A 20,757-nucleotide genomic window follows, 5' to 3' on the forward strand; every position below is an offset into this window, starting at 1 on the left:
AAAAGAAGTAAGCACACCCAAGAGGAGTAGATGGCAAGAAATAATCAACTGAGAGCTGAAATCAATGAAACAGAAACAAAGAAAACAATACAAAGAATCAATGAAACAAAGGGTTGGTTATTTGAGAAAATCAACAAGGTAGACAAACCCTTATCCAAAGTAACTAAAAGGCAGAGAGAGAATATCCAAATTATCAAAATCAGACATGGAAAAAAAGGGGGGAATAACAACAGACACTGAGAAAATCCAGAGAATTATAAGGACATATTTAAAAAATTTATACTCCAACAAATTGAAAAATCTAAAAGAAATGGAAAATTTTTCTTGGTAGGTACCACTTACCAAACTTAAATTAAGGTCAGATAAAGAATTTAAATAGGCCTATAACCCCTAGTGAAACAGAAGAAATCATTAAAGCTATCCTAGAGTGCCCAGGGCCAGATGGTTTTAGTGCCGAATTCTACCAGACTTTCAAAGAGAAGTTAACACTAATACTCCTCAAATTATTCTAGAAGGAACATTACCAATTCATTTTATGAGGCCACAGCTACCCTGATACCAAAACTACATAAAGACTCAAGGAAGAGAATTACAAACTAATTTCCTATATGAACATAGATGTAAAAATACTCAATAAAATACATGCAAACTTAATCCAAGATTCAGTGCAATCCCCCACCAAAATTCAATACAACTCTTTATAGACATCAAAAGGACAATTCTCTACTTCATATGGAAAAACAAAAAAACCCAGGATAGCTAAGACAATAATGAACAGGAAAAGAACCACTGGAGGCTCTACCACTCCCAGTTTCAAGTCATACTGCAGAACTATGCTAATAAAACCCACATGGTATTGGCATAAAAACAGACACATTGATTACTGGACTCATATTGAAGAGCCTGACATAAATCCACACACATGATATGGACACCTGATTTTCAATAAAGAAGACAGAAACACACACTCTAAAAAGCATCTCCAACAAATGGTGCTGGTCAAACTGGATGTCTGCATGTAGAAGAATACAAAGGGACCCATATTTATCACTTTGCACAAAACTCAAGTCAAAGTGGATGAAAAACTGCAATATAAAACCAGACACACTGAGTCTAATAGAAGAGAAAGCATGAAAAAGCTCTCTGAACACACTGGCAAAAGAGACAACTTTCTGAACAAAACACCAATAGTTCAGGCACTGAGATCAACAATAAATGAGATCACATAAAAGTTTCTGTAATTTAAATGACACAAAGCAGCAGCCTGCAGAATGGAAAAAGTTTTTACCAACTCCCCATCAGATAGAAAAATAATATCACAAAAACCCCAAGAAATTATATATAAAAAAACACAAATGATTCAATTAAAATAAGGAACAGATCTAAACAGTGAATTGTCAATGGAGGATTGTCAAATGACCAAGAAACACTTAAAGAAGTATTCAACACCCTTAGCCATTGGGGAAATGCAAATGAAAACTACTTTGAGATTCCATCTTACACCTGTCAGAATACCTAAGATCAATAAAAAAGTGATGGCTCATGCTAGTGAGAATGTAGAACAAGGGAAAATATTCCTACATTGCTGGTGGGAGTGAAAACTTGCACAGCCACTATGAAATCAATATGGTGGTTACTTAGAAAAATGGGATTCAATCTACCTCAAGACCCAATACCACTCTTGGGCAAAGGACGCTCCTTCCTAACCATAAGGACACTTGCTCAACAATGTTCATTGAGGCTTTATTCATAATAGCCAGAAAGTGGAAACAACCTGGATGTCCCTTAAATGACAAGTGCATAAAAAAATGTGGTATGTTCACACAATGGGGTATTATTACTCAGCTTTTAAAAAGAATGACATCATGAAATTTGCAGGCAAATGGATGGGAGCAGAAAAAAATCATCCTAAGTGAGGTAATCCAGACACAGAAAGATAAAGATGGTATGTATTCACTTATAAGGGGATATCAATTATTAAGTAATATGATAATCCAGCTACAATCTATAAATCCAGAGATGTAAGGAGGAGGGTTCTAGGGGGTAATGCATGGATCTCCCTTGGCAGGGAGGAATAGAATATATTTTATAGATGAACTTGGGTCAGATGTGGACTGGAGCTGGGGGATCAGGTTGGGGGGAGATGGGGTGGAAGTAGAGGGTGTGGAGAGAAGACAGCTGGAACTAGGGGGTGGTGCTAGGGGATGGAAACCTAGTGCAATGGAAATTTCCTGGAGTCTATGGAGGTGATTCTAATGAAGACTCCTAGTCATGGGGAATAGAGTCTCAACTGGCCATATCTTATGGCCAGGCAAGGCTTTCAGGGGCAGGACTAGATTACATTCAACTAGGTTGTTGGCCAAGGGGTCTCATGGAAATTCCCAAACAACCCAGGCTGTTGCTTAGATAAAATATTTTCTGTAGAAACTGACAGTGGGTACCCATTGCTGGGGACAACATCTACACAACTCTTTGAACACCAAGGAGTCTATCTGGTGCCTCCATGGAGTCTTCATTCCTACCTTCTAGGCTCTTGGGTGTAGGAAGGTACTTTGAAGGCTAATGAAAGAGAAATGTGGACACAAACCCAGTCACACAATCTTTTACCTACAATCTGTCCTGCCTGCAAGATGCGCTAGAACAATGGCCACATAGAACTTGTGGAAGCAGCCAGTCAATGTCTGATTTGACCTAAAGCTCATAAGAAGGAACTCATATACAGCTTGGCTAACCTAGAACCAGAGACTAGATATGCTAGAGACCTAGGGTATAGGCTAAAACCAAACACTACTAGTCTTAAAAAATCAATACAATGACTCCTAATGATATTCTGCTATACTTATAGATCAGTGCCTTATCCAGTCATCATCAGAGAGACTTGTTGGAAAGAGAGACTAAATTGGAGGTCTCCATTAAATCCCTTCCCTCTGAGTGCAGGAAATCCCAAGGAAAAAGAGGTGAAAAGACTGTAAGAGCCAGAGGAGATAAGGACACCAGGAGAACAAGACCTTCTGAATCAACTGAGCAAGGCACATATGAGCTCATAGAGACTGAAGCAGCAAGCACAGGGCCTGCATGGGTCCACACCAGTGATGTATGAATCCTAAATGGTCTTATATTAAAAACCCAGAGCCAGATATCAGGGTGAAAACTAAAAGATCAGAGAAGCAGAGCAAGCCACAGCCACCACCTCTTACCTCACCAACTCCTCAGCCTGAGGGAGACCAAGTTTCTGTCTCCTCCTGCCTTATATTCCTTTCTCTGCCCAGCCATATCACTTCCTGTCTCAACCTTTCCAGTGCTAGGATTAAAGGTGTGTGATCCCAAGTGCTGTAATTAAAGGTGTGTGCCACTACTGCCTGGCTCTGTTTTTCTTTTAAATCAGTGTGGCCTTGAACTCACAGAAATCCAGACGGATCTCTGCCTCTGCCTCCCAAGTGAAGGTGTGTGCCACCACTGCCTGACTTCTATGGCTAACTCTGTGGCTAGCTCTGTCCTTTGTTTTTCAGGCAAACTTTATTTCCTAGATTACAAACAATATATCACCACACACCAGATACTCTGTGTGTATACTATAGCTATTAGCTTAGTGTTTTTATGGGACTGCTGACTATGAGAACATGTGGATCTCTGAATCTTGTGCCTGTTCTTGGAACTCCTGGCCTCCTGTTGGGTTGCCATGTCCAACTTCTGTATGAGTTTTTCCTTCACCTAATTATATTTTACTTTGTTGTGTTTGGTTGTTATCCCTTTGAATCCTGCCTTTCCTAATGAGAGACAGAAAGGGAGTGGACCTGGAGGGGAGGGGAGGAGGTGAAGTACTGGGAGGAGTAGAGGGAGGGGAAACTATAATTAGGATGTATTGTATGTGTGTGTGTGTGTGTGTGTGAGAGAGAGAGAGAGAGAGAGAGAGAGAGAGAGAGAGAGAGAGAGAGAGAGAGAGAGAGAGAGAGAGAGAGGAGAGAAAATGGATAACAGAGAGAGTGGTGGGGAGCCCTGATCTTGTTCCTCTGCTCTCTCCAGTATTATTCTGTGCTTGGTCTTTTATATACCACACATTAGACAGTTTTACCATCTCATTTTTCCTAACATTTTGATTTGGGGATTGTATATTTGTATAACCAATGGAAGGTAAAGTTGAAATTTTAATCTTTAATTTTTAAACCTATTTCCTTTTTCCTACTTTGTTTGTTTGGTCTAATATTAACAGCAAGGAAAACAAATTGAATACAATTTTCACCAGGCTCAAACATCTTTCACATTTCCTCTTTTCCACTGTGTTACCCACCTTGGTATTAAACACTACCTTTTGAAGCCTAGGATTGCAAGACAGACCTGAATGATAAAACTCACCATGGCTAGATCAAATGTGTCATAAGCCAAAAAAGCAAAAACAATTATTAAAATTTTTAAATAAGAAAAACAGATATGAGAATAAAAACAGAAAAATAAAACAAAGCAAATACCCCAGGAATACTATCAAGTGCTGGAGTAAAATATCATTTTTTTTAGATAAAAATCAAGTCTTCTAGATACTCAGTAGTTTGGAAAGCAGTTGTTAAATTTTATATGGATTATATAATAAGAATAAAAACATTAAGAGGCAATTTTTAGAAGCAAGTGTATAAGAGCTATAAAACACAAAGAGGTTATTTAGTGGTGAGAGAATCAAGAAAGAATTCCATAAGAGAGGGCACTTGACTTGAGGCATGAAGCAAAAGTAGCAATTGGCCAGTGAGTTAGGACAGGAGGACTGAATGCCAATGCTTTTATGACCACGGCTGGGAGAATGTAACTGCCTGCCCAGTCAGGAGAGGTCTTTCTAAATCTTTCCTTATTCAGTCACTCACCTTGTAATGAACAGGAAGGAGATTTTCTAGGAACAGCACCTGTCAGCTATGTGTCTTTAGCTTGTGGCTTGATAAGCACTTCTTTTCCTTAAACATGAGTGTGACAACTACCTGCTTTACTCTTGACATCAGATTACAAGAATAAATTGAGATGATATGTATAAAGATATTGTGCAAATAATACAGATATATTGATTAAAAGTATGCTATTCATTGTTTAGTAAAAGTTTAGAGTAGTTTTGGAACCAGAACTTATAAATCCAATATATGAGAAGGGATTAGGGGCTCATGTACAAGCCAAATTAAGGGCGTTTCTAGAATATATTTCATGGACACTAAGGATTTATTATCTAACAAATATTTGACATTGGCTAACATATCCTACTGGCTAGTACTCAAGGAAGCTATCAAAATGGTTGTAGCCCAAACAATAAAATATTTTACAATAATTTTTGAATCCTTCTAGTAGTTCTCCCAAAATATTCCATGATAATTTTTCCCAGCAGAAGCCTAATCATGCTATCAAGTAAAATGCTATAGAAACACCTCATAGCCACTCTGTAGTTGCCAACTTTGAGAACACACATAACATCATGCTCAATGGCATAAGCTTGCTGCTACAGTTTTACTGGAAAATAATGAAAATGACTTAGTCAGGTTGTATGAAGGCCATGTAAAAGGTGATTTATTTCTGAGATGTTTTGCTAACTTCATCATAACTTTGTGAATTAGAGGACACACATATGCCACCGAGTATGTGCCTTTAAACTTTGAAACTATTGCATTAAAGTATGAGTACATCAGTATTTAAATATAATTAAGTATGGATGTCCGAAAATCTACTACATATAAGCATCTAAAACTATGGTGTGATTAAAAAAACAAAATGAGGGAGTAACATTTCTTGAGTGCAGTTTCTACCCCAAAATTATCCAAGGCATGAAGCCTTGGATAAGTATAAATTGTGTGTGAAGCACTCATTCAGATCTGATTATTCATGGATGTACATAGTACAGATTGTTTTTGTTTCTCTGGATCAACATCTTCATGGGAATGTACTGGAAGCCATACAATCTGGATGGGAAAACTTTGAGATAATTTAGTGCTTTCTGTTTTGGAAGTAGGTACTGTGACAGTGAAAAGCAAAGCATCCATTCCATAGCATCTGTAAAGTAGGATTTATAGTTTTGAATTTCCAGATCGACAGAAGAGGAAAGAAACTGAGATTCTCAGTGAAGTTTTATTTTCTTGATGTTTGTTGCTAGGGATGAAGCACCGCAGATGGACCAGGAAGACCAATGACCGATATTGGGGGTGGGGGAAGGCAGGGGATTCCTCAACAGAAGGAAAAAGAATGCTTGGTGCCTTAAGTCATCACAAAATGTAACTGTCATCTGTGGGAAAACCCTACTGAAGACATTCATTAATTTAGTGGCTCTCCATTCATTATTCTACCTTCTGAAACTGAGCATTAAGTAGGGGAATGATCTTTCTGGTTTATATTGTCCTCCACTTTTGATCTCATGGTTGTTGGAGTGGAAAAACAGCTGGAGTTTGGAGTCTGCATGATTCTAAGGTGATACTCAAATCAAATCTAGGTAAGCAGGACAAGGAAAAATAAGTAAGCAGACTTCCTTTAATTTACAATTTTTAAGACATTTGCATTTCATGTACGGTGATATCAAGGATCAGGAGTAAACATAAGAAAAAAATGACATGCTTGGATTAGAATTTTTCATAATAGATGCATCTCTTGATAGACATATGGCTGTCAATCAGTTTCTAGACCTCCACAGTATTGGTATTTCAGGTCAGATACACTTTTATTTGGTACTCTTCTTGGTCTCCTAAAATTAGGAACATTCCTGGTTTCTACCACTTGATAACCCCAGGAGGAGGCTCCTTCTCACCATAAGTTGAAACAATTGAAAATTTCTCCAGTGATTTCCAGATGTCTCCAACAGCACAATCATCCATGGCCAAGAATACAAGTTTTATTCTGATTTCCAACTTGGATTTCATGGCTGTGGACATGAAGTTGAAGGAGGGAGTTGAAGATTAGTTAGTTATAGTTGAAGATTAGTTAGTTATAGTTGAAAATTAGTTAGTTATAGTTGAAGATTAGTTAGGATAGAAAGTGAATTAAGTGAATTGGACTTACCAAAATAGGATAGATAATGGAATTATTTTCTCTGAATTTGTCAAATACAAATGGACTAGACATTGTTTAGGTATTTATTACTTGTATATATGGTATATAGTTATTGTACTTTTGTATATAGTTTTTCTCATGTTATTTATAAGACTTTCATGACAAAGTAACTAAAGAGTTTGGAAAGATGCGACAGTAGCTCCATTTCTGTTCTTGCAATATTGGAAACAATAAGCCCTACACTTGGGATTATATAAGGTCTCCAATGGGAGTGACTTTCTTTGTGCACATATCTGATCTTGCAAATGCCCAGTTCCCAAAAGAACACCCTTCATCTATCATGAGCTTATCTAGGGTCTGTCATACTCAGCTCAGTTGTACAAGTGATGCCTACACAGGGATAAAACTCAGAGACAAAAAATTATGAATTCTTTGTAGTGTGTTTCATGATTTTAATTGCAGAGGGAGTGGAAATCAATGAGTTTATGATCCATTTCTTGGAATTAAATTTAGAGTTAGAACTCCAGGGTTAGATTTTAAGGATCTAGAAACATGGAAAGCAGCACTGATTAGGATGACCAAGACACTAAGGGCCCCAAATTTGTTTGATACCCCTCCATGACCTGTAGAAAGGATGTGGTCTTCTCTAAGCTTGCTTCAAGAACTACTCATCTTTGGAGTTTATGAATATTCCCTTAAATGGAATTTCATAAAGTTTAAGTACAAGTTCTTATGGCATGGTAGCACGAATATAGGTTCAAATAACAACCAGGGCACAGCACTATCATGTTGCTCAAATAATTACTTTAGTAGGTTTGTACTCTGAGAAAGAACAGAGGAGAGAGAAGAATACCAAGCTACAATATGCTTCTCCATCCTGCACACTGTAAAGTGGCTTCTGTTAAGCTCCACATTCTTTTGAAAATATCACGTTCTTAGAGAGGATGTCACTGTAGTCACTGACAACTGATGCAATCTGCCCTACATCAATTCGAGGATAACAAGCTGCCATAAATGTCTTAGGGATACTGATAAATGACGTGGTTCTAGGTTTCATTTTTGCTATGGGTGTGGATGAATTTTGAAATTCTTTAGTGATAGGAATATAAGATGAAGTTCATCGAAAGATAGATTTTTTTTCACTCTTTGTTTAACTACACCAATTTCAATATTCTGAAAGATATTCTGTATCATGTAAATGGAGCACTGAGTTATACTACACACATACTATTTTCCACTAAGGTAGTATATGGCAACAAACTGTTACAAATGGAGGGATAGGGACATATATATATATATATATATATGGCACAAACACAAATTATGAACATTTCCTTAGAGAATATCAATGGTTCATGTAGATCTGTAAAAGTACAATTTGAAATTAATTAGAGAAAATACAAAAAGAAGTAATACTTCTTCGATGTTTTGTGGGATATAATAGGAATTTTAGAGCCAAATTAGTCAACCATTCAACCATCTGATCAAGCAACCACATCCTACATATACCACCCTGAATCCTGACCATGTTTTGAACTTTAGTAGACTCTTCAGCTCTTCAGAGTTGCCTCAATAGAACCTGGTAAATTTAGCTTTCAATTTGAATGTCTTCTTTGTCACGGTCTCATATTCATCTGAAGCTTATTTGCAGTAAAATATGGATCTGACTGGAAGTTCCCAGGTAGACAGTATGATTTCTTGCCTCATGAACACCATATTTTAATCTATGGACAAAACAAAATTTCAGTAGAGTGTGACAAGTCCATGACTTTTATTTACACATAAGAGTAAAGAGGAGAGTTATCAAAGTATCAGCAAGAAAATCCTTCCTATAGGATAAGATTTGAAATCTTGATTTAATGTATAAGTAGGAATGTTCTTTAGCTGTGGCATAAGGACAAGGAAAAAATAGTATCTGAAGAAATGATACTCATTCTTCTCTCTTACATGTTGGAAAGGTCAATACAACTGCTGAGGAGCTTGAGAAAATGCCATATTTCAGAGTTGCAATGAACAACTCTTTTGGGTGTAGAAGTCTCAGAATTTGGAAAAAATGAGTAGTTTCAGCCAGTGTGAGTAGATGGAAGAAATTATATTTTTTCCCTATTTTATATCTGCAAAGTGTTAGGAGCTGCAAGGGCACCTTGCTGTCAGCATCCTAAAATTACTCATCATCTTTTAACTTCCAAAGTAAAGGTGAAGAAACATTAGTGGATGGAGAAGGAAATGGCTTATTAAATTCCACAAATGCACAGGTATCTCATCTACAAAGTCTGAAAAAAAACTCCTTTTCAGAAAAGAACATAGTTCCTTATCTAAGTGAGATTTAAAATTTTTACTTTTCCATCCAAATTACGCTAGTTATGATTTTTTAAGGTATCTTAACAACAAGACATATTTTGGCCCAGAAAGCAAGAGATAAGAGGAAAGATGCTGAGGTTCTCAGGGCCTTAGCTTGCTTGGCATTTGGAGGAAAGAAGGTTATGCATGGCTCAAATACAGATAGCATATTAATTATATCTGTAAATTATAAGAGACCCAATAAACGTTCTTGTACTTGAATGATCAGATATATGGTATCTGTAGAGATGGTGGGTAGAGGGAGTTGTAAAAGTGAAGACAGGTAGGAGAAGCTAGAAATTTAAGAAAGAGTTAAAAAAAAGAAAGGAGGAGAAGGAGGAGGAGAGAGATTTTCTTTTTTTGAAAAAAGAGTTTATTTTTTTAATAATTTATTTGTTTTTATTTTAGGTGTATTGGTATTTTGCCTGCCTGCATGTCTATGTGAGGGTGTCAGATCTTGCAGTTAAAGACAGTTGTAAGCTGAGAGCTGCCATGTGGGTTCTGGGGATTGAACCTGGGTCCTCTGAAAAAGCAGTCAGTACTCTTAACCACTGAGCCATCTCTCCAGCCCCCAAGAGAGATTTTCTTACAGTCTCTCCAAGCCTTGCTATATAAGATACACACTGAATGACAAGTGGAAAGATTAATTCTGTGCTTGGCAACATGATCTGACTAAGAAACTTCTCTAACAGAGGAAATTGAAATGATGCTCTCTAAATGAAATGAGTTTACAAAGTAATGTGCTTGTTTTAAGCAACCATTATGGGTTGTCAACAGTGACTGGAATGCAATAGTTTAAATGTTTGTTAGTTAAGTCAGGGAATGAATGGTATGCTCTGCCAATTACTGGCAGTATATAAAGGTCCCAGGATAGCAGAGGCATCTACACTTGAGAAATATTCTTTTGCAACCCAAGTGAATTCTCCCCTATTGACAACATGTGTTGTAACTACTACGGCAGCTCCTGTGGCTCTGGCTCTGGCTATGGCTGTGGATACGGCTCTGGCTATGGCTGTGGATACGGCTCTGGCTATGGCTGTGGATATGGCTCTGGCTATGGCTGTGGATACGGCTCTGGCTATGGCTGTGGATACGGCTCTGGCTATGGCTGTGGATATGGCTCTGGTTATGGCTGTGGATATGGCTCTGGCTATGGCTGTGGATATGGCTCTGGCTATGGCTGTGGATATGGCTCTGGCTATGGCTGTGGATATGGCTCTGGCTATGGCTGTGGATATGGCTCTGGCTATGGAAGTGGCTGTGGTTATGGCTCCTACTACAGGTCCGGCTGTTGTGGCTCTAGACCATCTTGCTACAGAAGATGCTATTCCTGCTGCTAAAACATCCCTAGGAGAGGACCAGTTGCTTCTGAAATGACACTTCTGAAGATGACGCTTCTTTTAAGACCCATGGCCAGGATCTCTATGCCCAAGAAACTACAAACTTGACAAAATCTTTGACCTCCACCTGCACATATTTAGAAGAAATCTTTGTGATGGTGGGATCTACAGTATCATCTCACTGGTTCTCAAATGTCAGTCTTTGCTCTCTTGCCCTCTGGTTCTATTGTCTGAATGTGTTAATGGCTGTAACATCTACAGCTGGGAACATAATTTATTTTCAATAAAATGAGCGTTGGATTCTAACAAATCTTTGTGTACTTGTATATTCCTGCCTTGGTTTATCTTGAAACCTGGCTTAACTCTACATTGGCTGAAGTTTATGGAGCACTTATCTGATATGTGTGGACCTTCTTATTTTGCATCAATAACGTCTTCTCCACATGCTTTCCATGGACATCTCAGGACTTCATTCATCTAAGCACAAGCCATGGGGTATTTCTGCACTGAGCTTTGGAAATGGTACTATGCCTGAAATGGGGAAGGAGAGGATGAGAGGAGGAGGATGATACCCACTTATGAGGTTATAGCAAATGTCCCAAGGGGGAACAGAGATAGCCTGAGACCTGGATGGAGGAATGAAATGGGAGGGATTGTTTTCAGAGTTATTGAAGAATTAAAGTGAGACTTGGATGTTAAGCAGGAGGATTAAAACCCCAGAAAGGGATAAGCTAGAAGAAAAATATATTATACATTCTACATCAGATAGAAATGCAAATATCTTTGCTGAAATTCAGCCTAGTGATTTGATTCTCTTAAACAGCAAGTGTTTTTGAATAGACCACATCCTGGATACAGCAAGACTATTACAGAGGAATTCTGTTCTCTCAGTTCATCTGCATCACAATAGAGAAGACAGCAACAGTGATGATACATTGATATATGACTCCAGTTGAGGGGCTGCAGACAGTGGGAAAGAGTAGGGATGGATCAGTCAGACAGTTCAGGGAGGTATTTTGAAGTAGTGTTCTTGGAGCTAATACAAAAAAAAAATCACAATAGCAAAGAAAGTCAAGAAAATTTAGCAACAAGTGCTAAGTATATAAAGAAGTTCCTTACATTTTAGGACCAGGTGAAGACACCAGAATCAACTGTTAGACATGGCTGTGGAATATGTGAAATGTGGCAAGTATGAAATGAAGTGTGAAATATATGGTAACTATCAAACGCCATATCAATGAGTTCTCTTGGAAGGAATTAGACATGACAATGGGATCCATTCATTCATTCATTTACTTATTTGTTTTGTTTTTTTGAGACAGGGTTTCTCTGTGTAGCTTTGTGCCTTTCCTGGAACTCACTTGGTAGCCCAGGCTGGCCTTGAACTTACAGAGTTCTGCCTGGCTCTGCCTCCCAAGTGCTGGGATTAAAAGTGTGCGCCACTACTGCCCGGTATTTTTTTTTATTATTATATATTTTTCTTTTATTGAAAATAGATTTTTTTCTTTTACTTCCTGATTATGGTTTCCCCTTCCTCTACTCCTCTGAGTTTGTCCCCAGCACCTCCTCTTTCATCTGGGTCTACATCCTTTTTGTCTCTCATTAGAAAACCAATAGGCTTTGAAGGGATAATAATAAAATATAATTAGATAAAACAAAGACAAACATATTGGAATCGGAGAAAACAAACAAACAAAAACAGAAGGAAAAGAGCCAAAGCAAAACAAACATAGACACAGAAAGTCATGTTTTCACATTCTTTGGACCCCATAACAACACAACACTGGAAGTCATAACATATACACAAAGGACCTGTAGGATAACAAAAAAAGAAGAGAGATATACAATTAAAAAAAGAGTAAAAATAAAAAAGTTAAAATCCTAAAAGAAAAAAGAAAAAAAGAAAAAAGAAAAAGCTCTGCCACAACATTATGAGTCAAGGAACCTACAAAGATGCTGTTGAGCTTGTTTTCTGTTGGCCACTGACTGCTGGACATGGGGCCTACATTTAAGAGTAGTCTGTTTTCCCAATGAGAGCCCCTGAGAGAAAACTATATTTTAATTTACAAGTGGCTATAAATTGGTGGTAGTGTCTGGGTTAGGGATGGAGCTTGTGTCCACGTCTCCTTTCAGCTCCAGGTTCCTAGCTGGTGCAGATCTGTGCTGGCCCTGTGCATGCTGCCTCAGTCTCTGTGAGTTCTTGTGTGCAGTGGTCCTGTTGTGTTTGGAAGGCCTTGTTTCCTTGTCCTCCACCCCTTCTGGCTCTTGCATACATTACAGGCGTGTCCTCTGTCCCTGGAGAGACAGTTAAGTTTGAAGTGAATGAGCAGCAGTAAAGCAGTGACAGAGTTCTTTCCAATACATGATTCAGCAAATCAAGAATGAGTTCCTTATCAGGTAGTTTACAAACAGATTCATTTAAAACCATGTAGCTGACCCACTGTTAGAGTTCATTTTGGGGGATTAATATGAATCCAGCAAGCAAGAAGGAATAACAGGATAGGATATATATATATATATATATATCCCCACTCTATTTTAGGATACTAATGTCTGATTGTGAAAACGGTAATGCTGATTCCAGGAAAATGCAGAAAGGGAGGTTCTTACATTTTTTTTTTCATTTCTCTATAGTGACCCATTATGCATTTGGAATATAGAAAGGCCTTCAGTTATATAATTAAGATTCAACCACTCACAAGCACTGATGGCCTTGAATTTTTTTTCAGTGTGTTAGTGAACATTTAAGCTTTTTTTTTTTTAACTTTTCAGCTTCTTAAGTTTTTGTTTTTGTGGAAATCTTTTCTTTTGAGATTAGAGTGAAAGATTGGAAATATTTTTGAAAAAGAAAAATTATAAATATTGAGGATGAATGACAGTTGGTCAAATTGTTCAGGAAGAGTTGGAGCCTTCTTAGAAGGGGAGAGTGGGGAGAGAGATTTTGGAACTGTCAATATGCTGGAAGCTTAGCTTCATAGTCATTGTGGAGAAAATGTAATCACAAGACAGGTCAAGGCAGAAGTTCACAGGTGTTGGTAGAGAGAATTCTAAGATGGCTTCTAATGACCTACACCATTCTGTGACTTGTCTTTTTAGGTATGGAAGAAGCTTCCTTTTAACCATAGCAAAGAGGGGAGGATATCACTTAAGTAATAATTTTGGGGTTGGTGGACAAAGCACATGTAGATTATTTGAATTGCAGATAACAAAAAGAAATAATTTTCTGGTGCAAGTATGTTTCATGCATGGAGGAGTGATTCCTTACTATTCAAATTATCTGGAAAAGGAAGCTTGAGCTTGTTCTGGCTGATATTTTGTGGTAGCACTATGATACTCTAGATTCCAGCTAGCTTGTATCTAGACTTCTGATTTACAAACACTGAACAAAGACCAAGATAAAGAATCCTGTGTTACATTGTTAATTTAAAAATTTGTTACATAGTAATAGAAAACAACCACTGCTGGCTTCCTCTTCTGACCTCTGAACTATTTGGTGAAGTCTTGGTCACACTGGGTGACCAGAACAATATTCACATGTTATCAGAGATTAGGAAGATAATACCATGAGAATGTTTTAAAAATAGACCATTATGGAATGAAGGTGAGAGTGAAAAGATCCATTCTCCATACTTGACTGAGGAGGCATGAGAATAAGACACTAAAACAATTTGTCTATATGCTATGGGGATGATTATACACTAGTTACATACTACTATATACTAGTGTGTGTGTGTGTGTGTGTGTGTGTGTGTGTGTGTGTGTGTTTACTGAAAAATAATTACAGAGTGTGATGGGTCACTATAAGATGTAATAAAGTCCCTGCCACAGTTAATGCTCAATATTTTGGTAGTAAGAAATTAGGACTTTAGGTAGCTTAAGGAAGAAAAATACATACCTATGTTTGGTAATATATTAGTGATGTAAGTTTCTCAACAGTTTTTTCATTGACCTCTATCTATTTGGTACCTACATCTCTCACATTCCCAACTGAGATTATATAGATGAAATAATTGAAGAAATTTATGATTTACAAAACATTTATCTTCTCTTTGTAGAGGATATTAATCTTCTATCTTAGTTTGAGCTAAATCTGTACACAGAGCTGATGAGAAATTTATTGAGCCCTAGGAATGAAAAACACCTTATTAAAATGTTCTTTTGATGGTTATGTGGATCCTGAGAAAGATGAAGCACTGAGTTTTTGTGTGAGAGGCCTCAGGTTCTCTCACAGTTGCCTATGAAGCAATTGGAAACAAGGAAACCAATGCATGTAATCAGTCAAGTTCATTTCACAGTTGCGTTCTCAGCACATTGCCTAATCTCCTACAGAGCTTCACTATATAGAATATGCCTTTGGAGTCATGTGTTAAGATGGCTACCTGACTGTAGACTTTTCGTGTAGACTTGAAAGCTGGCATAGGATGATGACTAGTACTGACAACCACACAGTTCTATAGTAAACTGAAGAACTTAGAATAAGGTGTTTTCTTAAGGTAGATGCTATAGCTATAAAGAGACTAGCTTTTCTTATTAGCAGTTGAGTGAGATGACTCATACATACTAGGCATTAGATGAATTTTTTTTTTACCATAATCATTATGGATCTTCCTGTGAATTACAGTGTTTCTAAGATTAATGCAAAGGTGGGAAAAATCCAGCCCCTTCACTGGAACCTGGCTTTTTGGCACTTTGTTTGAAACCACTCTGGATGTCACTGTGGGGGCTGTGGATATTGCTGTTATGGTGGCTCCAGAAATACTGTGGGCACAAGTCTGGCTATGGATATAGCTGTTATAAAATATGTTATACATCATGCTGATAGAACATCATTGTACAACATGTCTGTAAAGTGTTACAAGAGGCTGGATAGATCACTGAGCACTTGGTGCTCTTGTAGAGGAACCAAGTTAAGTTCCCCAGCATCCATATCAGGTGGCTTACAACATCCTGTAACTCTTGTTTTAGGGGGTCTGATACCCTCTTCTGGCCTCTGTGGCCATCTGTACTCATGTGTACATACCCATGTAGAGACACACATACCATACACATAATTGTGGTGGTATTGTGTTCCCCAAAATATTGTGTACTCTAATAAATTTATCTGGGGTCAGAGAACAGACAGCCACTAAATACAAAGGCTAGAAAATGGTGGCACTCACACCTTTAATCCTAGCATTCCAGAGATAGAAATCCCTCTGGATCTCTGTGAGTTCAAGGCCACATTGGAAATAGCCAAGCATGGTGACACACACCTTTAATCCAGAAAGCCAGCCTTTAATCCCAGGGAGTGGTGGTAGAAAGCAGAAAGATATATAAGGCGTGAGGACCAGAAACTAGAAGCATTTGGCTGGTTAAGCATGTGGCTAGTTAAGCATGTGGCTGGTTAAGCTTCAGGCTTTCGAGCAGCAGTTCAGCTGAGATTCATTCTGGATGAGGACACAGAAGCTTCCAGTCTGAGAAAACAGGACCAACTGAGGAACTGGTGAGGTGAGATAGCTGTGGCTTGTTCTGTCTCTCTGATCAACCAGCATGGACCTCAATAACTGGCCTCGGGTTTGATTTTATTAATAAGAACTTTGAAGATTCATGCAACACATAATTAAAAATAAGATAAATCTTTTAAGAAGCAAAGTATTTCAAGATTAACATTTCTCCACGAAAAGTGCCCCATTCTACCATTTCTGCATTCACACACAGGTTAGACAGCTAATTAATTTCAGAGAAGTTGTTGTTGAGAGAATATACATGCTTCCATTAGGGGTATCAACGACTGGAGATGGTTGATTATGTGCAAAATGTAAATTAATGTTTCTTGTGTCTCTTATTATGCTTTTTGTGTGGTAAATAAATGCTTTGTAGTTGGAAAAATAATGCTTTTTCAGTCAGTGCATTTCATTTGTTTTGGCAAAATTTGCATCCTTTCTGTCAGTTATGACTGACTGGAGCATCAGTGGGATTCTGGAAGGTTGAGGAAGCACTGTGACTGTGGTAGTGGGAACTCAGGTCTACTTACTGCTTCTCTTAAGTTTCATACTTTCTACTCTTTCATCAACACCACATGGTTTGGTTTAGTGCAGCTTGTAGTTGAATTTGTACATTTTCACACTTACATACATTTTTACACACATATATGAATGTACACATCTGTATTTACATACATATTGTTGTGTGCCTTTTGCTAAGGGGAAACTCCAGATACAGCAGTCAGACTCCCAAAGATTTCCTCATACATACTTGTCCAACAATATCTTCTTCCCTTCATTATCTCTACCACAAATCTAGGAATATCAATACTTCCCTCAATGTGTGTATGTAACCTCTCTTGATAAAGCTTAAGTCTGCATTCATAATTAAAGATAAACGCTTGCTGGGCAGTGGTGGCACACGCCTTTAATCCCTGAGGCAGAGGCAGGCGGATCTCTGTGAGCTTGAGGCCAGCCTGGGCTACAGAGTGAGTTCCAAGAAAGGTGCAAAGCTACACAAAGAAACCCTGTCTTGAAAAACCAAAAAAAAAAAAAAAAAAAAGATAAATGCTCAAAATTCATATATCAATGAGTAATTTGAAACTGAAGCAGCAAGTTAAAAATTGTTATAGTTTTTCCTTTATGTTCTGGACCTATTACCTGAGAGCAATCTTATGTATCTCCACTACTGATACATAAACTACTACAGAGACTACTTGTCATGTATGGAATACTACAAGTTGGTTATTGTCCACCCAAGAATCTACATGCCCTCTGTCTTCTATCCCATCTCTCCACTTAGTCTTTTTGTGATCCACTTTCCCAGCCCTCCAGGCAGAGACAACACTGTCTGATGATCACTCACTCACCATCTGTGCTGTAGAGGAAGGTCTTTCTTCTTCAGTAACTGCATAAAAAGGTATTTTTTTGTGTATTTGTTGGGTTATTAGTTTGCCAGGCTTATGAAAGTATAATTGATATAAAGAGTCATGTTGTGAGATATTTGTACACAGTGTGAGGACATATTACTGTGATTGGTTTGATAAAAAAACTGAATGGCCAATAGGTAGGCAAGAGGTATAGGTGGGACTTTGGCAGGGAGAAAGGAAGTAGGAGATGAATCTAGGTGCATGTCAGACACCAATGAGACATGGAGGGAGCAGACATACAGAATGAAAGGAATGTAGAAAGCCAGAGGCGAAACATAGATTAATGTAAATGGGTTAATTTAAGTTATAAGAGCTAGTGGGAAAAGGCTAGGCTAAGGCCAGGCTTTCATAATAAATAAGTCTCCATGTTATTATTTGGAAGCTAGCTGCAGAACAGAGAAAGACTCATTACAGAATCACACTTATTTAACATATTTAACTTTGGAGGTTTGGATAAATGACTACATCCACAGATTCATCATGACAACCAAAGTGCCAACACACTCATTAATTCCAAAAGTTTCATGTTTTTGTTTGATTTTTTTAATACAAGAATATGCAAAATTATTGTGGGTAAATATATTTGGTGGATATTATTTTGAAGAGGACGCAAAAGAGGATTGAGAATGGTGTGCAATGACAGGATCTCATGACTTGACATTTGTGAACTCACATATTTATTTCAGTGGTGAAAAATACTTTAAAACCTACTTTAAAATTATTTTACTTGAGGTGTAGTGTGTGTGTGTGTGTGTGTGTGTGTGTGTGTGTGTGTGCTCATGGTATCTGCAGTGTTCATCAAGGCTGGAAGAGGGTCTGATCCCCTGGAGCTAGAGTTATACAGATGGTTGTGAGCTACCGTATATGAGTGCTAGGAGTTAAATTCAGGTCCTCTGTAAGAGCAGTAGGTTTCTTAACTGCTGAGCCATCTTTTTAGAGCCCCTAAGACCCACCTTTTGGCAATGATGAGATACATAGTACATTCTTATATAAGTACCATTCTTTTTGGCAAGGCATTAAAGTTTGTCCATCATAACTAATTGAAAATTTGCATGTTTTCTTTAAAACTTTCCTTCTTTCAACCACCATCCTCATCTAAAGTAAATACCGACTGTTATTATTTCTCTGAGGAGCTCTGGTCTACATACAGCATGGACACAAGAGTGCTCTGATTAAGCTTATAGAGTTGGTTTTAGGAAATGGGTTTAATTATACTCCAACTATGAAGTTATTGGATGGGTAATGATCCTCCCTGTAAACAGAGTCCACTGTGACTACTTATCTGATCATTATAAATGGTAAATTTTTAAATAGAAAAAAATTAGGGGACTTTAACACAAAGACTTGTAATAAAGAAATTGACAACTTGAGGAGGAGAGCACTGACAAGCTTCTGACAAGCTTGTGATGGCAGCCTACAACGTGACAGCTACTCTCCTTTTTTAAAATTAATTTTAGGTTCATAATAGAATCTTGATAGCTGTATTACAATACTCCCTGAAATATTTATACATCAGGTTCAGTGCTGTGGGATGGTCTGTATGTCAAATTACTCTGATTGGTCAATAAATAAAACACTGATTGGCCAGTGGTCAGGCAGGATGTATAGGCGGGACTAACAGAAAGGAGAATGGAGAGAACAGGAAGGCAGGAGGACAGGAGGAGACGCTGCCAGCTGCCGCCATGACAAGCAACATGTGAAGATGCCAGTAAGCCACAAGCCACGTGGCAAGGTATAGATTTATGAAAATGGATTAATTTAAGCTATAAGAACAGTTAGCAAGAAGCCTACCACGGCCATACAGTTTGTAAGCAATATAAGTCTCTGTGTTTACTTGTTTGGGTCTGAGTGGCTGTGGGACTGGTGGGTGACTGATTTGTCCTGACTGTGGGCAAGGCAGGAAAACTCAAGCTACAGTTCAGTACCCTGTTTAAGATCCCTTCAACATTTTCAGAGAACAAAAGTTTCACATTGAGTTGTAGCTAGAATTTTCCTGGTCCTGCCTGGCCCCATTCTTATATCTTAACCCATTTCTATAAATTTATACCTTGCCACGTGGCTCGTGGCTTATCAGTATCTTATATGTTGGTACTCATGGCTTATATGAAGGTACTCAGCCTTCCTGTTCTCAGAATTCTCTTCTGTGCTTGACCCGCCTATACTTCATGCCTGGCTACTGGCCAACCAGTATTTTATTTATACAGAGCGATATCCACAGCATTGAGTCTCACATGTATCGTAGTTGTGGGGTTTCACTGTCTGGGAGGTTTTTTTTTTTCTCTAAATACTAAAACTGAACTTTTATATGGCTGTTATCTTGTTAATTAGAGGATCTTCAGCTTAGAGGTCACTTCTGCATCTATAGTAGTTGAATCAGTGTTAAGACACAAAATTTCCTGTTGTTTAATGAAAGATATAAAGGTGCATACTGATCAGAGTCCAGCATGACTCCCAGAGCAGAAACATTTAAAGAATACTCCTAAGAAACATTCAGTAGACACCCTTATCATGGAATCAGTTGATGATGATAGCATGAAGTTAAAGGCAAAGATGAAAATAGAATCCCAGAAAAGTCGACCACCATACATATCACATCTGCAGAAACCTATCAAAGCAGTGGCATTAAATATCCTGCTGAAATGGTGTTTTGGAACAGAGAAATGAGAGTAGGACCAGGAGAATTAGAAGGAATGGTTCAACTGAGAAAGTTCTCATGAACAATGTTCCACATATATGGAAATATATATATATATAATATATTATATATTATATATATATATAGTATTTAGTCTGAAAACACTTAAAATCAGTTCTTCCAGAAATGTCTGTAAATATGATTCATGGTTATTTATCATGGTCAGCATGTGCTGTGCAATAGGACTCTAAATAATGCTCCTTGTACTTAGAACTCCAGTATTTATCCTACTGATCCATGAGCATGGGAAGTTTATCCATGCTCTGTTGTCTTCTTTCACTTCTTTTTAAAGGTCTTAAGTCTTTACTATACAGTTCTTTCATTTGCTTTGATAGTTACTGATAAATTGTGAAAAGTACTGTTTGTCTGATTTCTTTCTCAGTATGTTTGTCGTTTGTATATAGAAAGACTATTGATTTTTGTTTGTCAATTTTGTATCCTGCTGCTTTGCTGAAACAATTTGTCAGCTGTAGAAATTTTATGGTGAG

The 20,757-nt window shown here is 37.8% G+C and overlaps 1 protein-coding gene across 1 annotated transcript; it reads left to right on the forward strand.

Moving 5' to 3' along the window:
- The first annotated feature begins 10,244 nt into the window (after nt 1-10,244).
- Nucleotides 10,245-10,971, forward strand: LOC114698386 (keratin-associated protein 6-2). The gene has a single exon (XM_037210004.1). The coding sequence runs from the start codon at nt 10,281-10,283 to the stop codon at nt 10,680-10,682; it is 402 nt and encodes a 133-aa protein (XP_037065899.1). The 5' UTR covers nt 10,245-10,280; the 3' UTR covers nt 10,683-10,971.
- Nucleotides 10,972-20,757: the final 9,786 nt, after the last annotated feature.

The sequence above is a fragment of the Peromyscus leucopus genome, chromosome 12 (genome assembly GCF_004664715.2).
Source record: "Peromyscus leucopus breed LL Stock chromosome 12, UCI_PerLeu_2.1, whole genome shotgun sequence".
Lineage (NCBI taxonomy): Eukaryota > Metazoa > Chordata > Mammalia > Rodentia > Cricetidae > Peromyscus > Peromyscus leucopus.